At 33.8% G+C, this 4,000-nt stretch overlaps 1 protein-coding gene across 1 annotated transcript; it reads right to left on the bottom strand.

Moving 5' to 3' along the window:
* Nucleotides 1-1,845: 1,845 nt before the first annotated feature.
* On the bottom strand, nt 1,846-3,474 carry LOC123267782. Its single transcript, XM_044732625.1, has 4 exons — nt 3,383-3,474; nt 3,039-3,090; nt 2,749-2,839; nt 1,846-2,058 (listed from the first exon to the last, which is right to left on the bottom strand). The coding sequence occupies exons 2-4, from the start codon at nt 3,085-3,087 to the stop codon at nt 1,872-1,874; spliced, it is 327 nt and encodes a 108-aa protein (XP_044588560.1). The 5' UTR covers nt 3,088-3,090; nt 3,383-3,474; the 3' UTR covers nt 1,846-1,871.
* Nucleotides 3,475-4,000: the final 526 nt, after the last annotated feature.

Raw genomic sequence — 4,000 nt, 5'->3', positions numbered from 1 at the left:
GGAGTCAAACTTGTAGCATATGCGGATGACGTAGCTATCGTGATTGTCGCAAAGCACCTCGAAGAGATAGAAATGGCATTTGATGTTACATTCAGACGAGTCAATTTGTGGATGGACATGATGAACTTGCAACTAGCCAAGCATAAAACCGAGGCAGTGCTCATCACCAGCAGAAAAACGGTAGAAACCATGAAGTTGAGAGTCGGAGAACAAGAAATCACATCACAACCATTTATCCGTTATCTGGGAGTGATGCTGGATGTACGACTCAACTTCAAGCAGCAGGTGGAACATGTCAGTGCCAAAGCGTCAGTAGTGAGGGCTAGTCTCGCACGGCTGATGCCTAACATCCGAGGCCCAATGCAGAGCAGGAGGCTACTATTGTCATCAGTAGTCACATCAGTGCTCACTTACGGAATATCCATTTGGGCTGATGCACTGGAAACCCAAGAATCATGGAGAAAAGCTGGACCAATATACCGACTGAGTGCCCTACGAGTAGCTAGTGCCTTCCGCACTATATCAGAAGAAGCAGTGTGCGTCATTGCTGGAACCCTACCTCTTAGAGTTCTAGCAGAGGAAAGACGGGCCCTTTACCAACGAAAAAGGTCAACTGCACTGAGCCCTGAAAAACTTAGAATTGAAGAACGGCAGAAGAGCATAGGCCGATGGCAACTACAATGGGATGCTGCAGAGGAGGGTAGGTGGACGCACCGTCTCATACCTCGGATCGACATTTGGCTGAACCGGAATCACGGTGAGGTCAATTACTATCTTACGCAGATGTTGTCGGGACATGGGTGTTTTCGAGAGTATCTACACCGCTTTAAGCATTCCGACTCTTCGGAGTGCCCGTCCTGCCCAGGAGCTGCTGAAGACGCGAAGCACGTCTTCTTTGTATGTCCTCGTTTCGATCCACAGCGTGAAGAACTGGAGAGGATCCTGAACCAGAGAATGCAATCAGATTCACTAGTGGAAGCAATGTTGTCATCAGAAGCTGCCTGGAACGCTACCAACACGTTTGCAACAGAAGTCCTTAAAGACTTGCGTTCCACCGAAAGAAAAAGAGCAAATAGCAGAAGATAGAAGGAAGGTAGTTAACACCTTAGCCACCAGAAGGAAGAGCAGTAGCTAGATCCTCCCTTCACGAAGTAATGCCTGACGGCGGTTTCCATGAGGGATTAGAGGAAAGAAGGAAAAGGGGTTTAGGGTTTAGTGGGTAGGGGCGTTAGTGTCGAGTTTTAGTATGACGCTGCGTCGAGTCGCCACATATCCAGGCCAAACAGCTATGCCTAGAATCCGTAAAAAGGATTCCCCCCCCTAAAAAAAAAACACACACACACACACACACACCCACACACACACACACACACACATGCGGACATCATCTCGAAAACATTCAGGGAAGCTTCCTAGGACCTCAAATGTCGAGATCTGATGAAAACTCGATTTTCAAAAAACGGGGTAAAACCAATAACTTCCTGATTTTTGAAAATCTTCGATTTTCTTAGCGGGAAGTTAAAAACCTTCACAACATTCAAGGTAAAAGCCCCAATAGATGATCATGTACCAGTATATGATCACTCCATGTATTTGTATATCTATACTCATAAATATATGTATATAAATATATGTATATAAATACATGGAGTGATCATATACTGGTACATGATCATCTATTGGGGCTTTTACCTTATTACAATAAAATTAAAAAAGTATAATTTGTATTCTTATTTTATGATAAAAAAAAATATTGAACAGTTTTCACCTAATTCACGGTAAAAAAAAACTTCTAAGTTTCTTGCTATAGATAATTGGGGAATTTATTTCCATTATAAAATAATTTCTTGTAAAATAACAAATAAAATATCTTACTTCGTGACATTTGGAGTGACATCAGTACTAATCACTGAATAGCCGGGAGATAACCCAATCACAGTAATGTTCCAATGGGTATTTCGATCATTCTTTGAGACATTGAACGTGGCAGGTTTTATTTCTAGAATATTTGCATGTTTGGCACTTAAACTGACGCTTATTTGATCTAAAAGTTTGTTTCTGCACAAAAAGTAAAACAAGTTTACGATTTATAACTACTTTGAATTTTAATGAGTCTGTTCAAAACTAAGAGTCCCTATGAAAAAGTAAAAATCTATCTATTTTTAGCCTTGAAAAGAAAAAAAATAATAAGATTTGTTTTTTTTTATATATTTAAGTATTTTTTCTACTAATGAAAGATGACAAATAAACATTTTCTTGATTGAAGAATGGTTTTCTGGATCAAGTTAATTTTTTTTAGTATAGAAATTGAATCAAATTCTAAAAAATTAAATAATTTAAGTAAAACAAATGAAGTTTAGACTTTTGATCAAAGAATTGAAAGTGATGCATTTGTTTTTTTTTTTTTTTTCATTTTCAGCATTATATCTTTTTCATATTGTGCCTCAAAAGTAACAAATTTTTTTTTTTAATCTTTTACAATTCTTAATTGAAAGATTTAGCTATGAAATTACATACTTTATGAGAAAAAAGCTAGCACTGCATAGTTTAAAAAAATTCAATTTAAAGAACTTTTCAAATTTGGAAAACTGTATAAAATTATTTTATTTAAAACTTTAATTAATTCTTTATCATTAATCCGTCAAAAAAAAGTACAAAAAAAAATTTATGAATCATTTTATTACTTAATTTTAGGCTGAAAATGACAAGAGCTTTATTCCCATTTAATTGACGGCACACAATACTTACGTCAAATATAAATCAAACGTATTACTATCATTGACAACTATTCTTAAGTCTTGTCTGTCTACCTTCAAATCAGCCCTCACATATTGTAGGACTAAAAAATCAAATAACAAGACTTGTATTATAAATTCAGACTTATAAATATTTGTAAATATTAAATAATTAATATTTAAATATTACTGATAATTATATATATATATATATATATATATATATATATATATATATATATATATTATGAAACACGATTCGCAAGCCATTGTAGAGTTAAACTTTTTGTAAATTTACTGTACCTTGAAAGAAAAATATCAATGGAAAAATCTTCATGAATTGGAACCCCATTGCCTGAAAATATTTTTAAGATATTAAGCACTTGTTACTCGCCACATCACTAACATACAATTATACAAAACAAGATTAATGGAAATTATAGACGATCGTGTAATGTATTTTGAGAAGAGTGTATTAAAAAATTACAGTTCAGTCTACAGCAAAGTTGTAATAAAAATTACAAAAGTAATAAAAGTTCGTTTTCTTTTTATTAAAATAATAAATTGATAACACCTTAATTATTTTTTATCATCGTAATGATCAAGTAAGAATTGTTAACTATAAAAGTTAATTATTTTTAACGTACAGATTGATACTCTATACGATAAGAAAATGACTGATAAGAGAAAAACGATTTAAATCTTGAGTCAGTACTCTAGTACAAAGAAGACGATCAATTTCCTTCACTACACTAGTTAATTTATAATAAATTAAACATACATAAATAAATTGCTTGTAGTAAATTATTACTTTCAATTCCTTTATATTGGATAAAATTATGTGCGCTTATCAAGTAGGTGTATCCAAACTGGCAAAAGCACAACTGCACGTTATTTTTCGATTTATGAAAATTTATTATAATCGAAACAGGTATATAAACACGTTATGTTTATGTTTATTTTTATTACCACAATAACTAAGGAAATCGTATTAAAGTTGTATTGGTTCGACTGTCAAAGAACGAAACCTGATGAAATCTTTTCTTTCAAGGTATTGAGTTGCCGACAATCCCCTCCACAATCGCTATCCCCATCCTACAAATGCAATGACAAGCATGATCATAATACTCAACGTCATTTTATTTTATAAACGTCATTTATTATTATACAGTCTACCGATAATATTCTATATCAATTTAAAAAAATGGTCTGCAATCGTGACATCACTCATCGCCGGAAGCAAATTTTATGCAACGGTAAAAAAA

Source organism: Cotesia glomerata, linkage group LG6 (assembly GCF_020080835.1).
Source record: "Cotesia glomerata isolate CgM1 linkage group LG6, MPM_Cglom_v2.3, whole genome shotgun sequence".
NCBI lineage: Eukaryota > Metazoa > Arthropoda > Insecta > Hymenoptera > Braconidae > Cotesia > Cotesia glomerata.
This window is presented reverse-complemented; position numbering and strand designations above follow the sequence as displayed.

Bases quoted from the DNA above. Each gene is read 5' to 3' on its own strand.
- LOC123267782 (XM_044732625.1), bottom strand. From the start codon at position 3,087: ATGGGGTTCCAATTCATGAAGATTTTTCCATTGATATTTTTCTTTCAA. The intron at 2,840-3,038 runs GTACAGTAAATT...TTGATTTTTTAG, and splicing joins ATTGATATTTTTCTTTCAAG to TCCTACAATATGTGAGGGCT. The intron at 2,059-2,748 runs GTAAGTATTGTG...CTTTTTGTGCAG, and splicing joins ACGTTTGATTTATATTTGAC to AAACAAACTTTTAGATCAAA.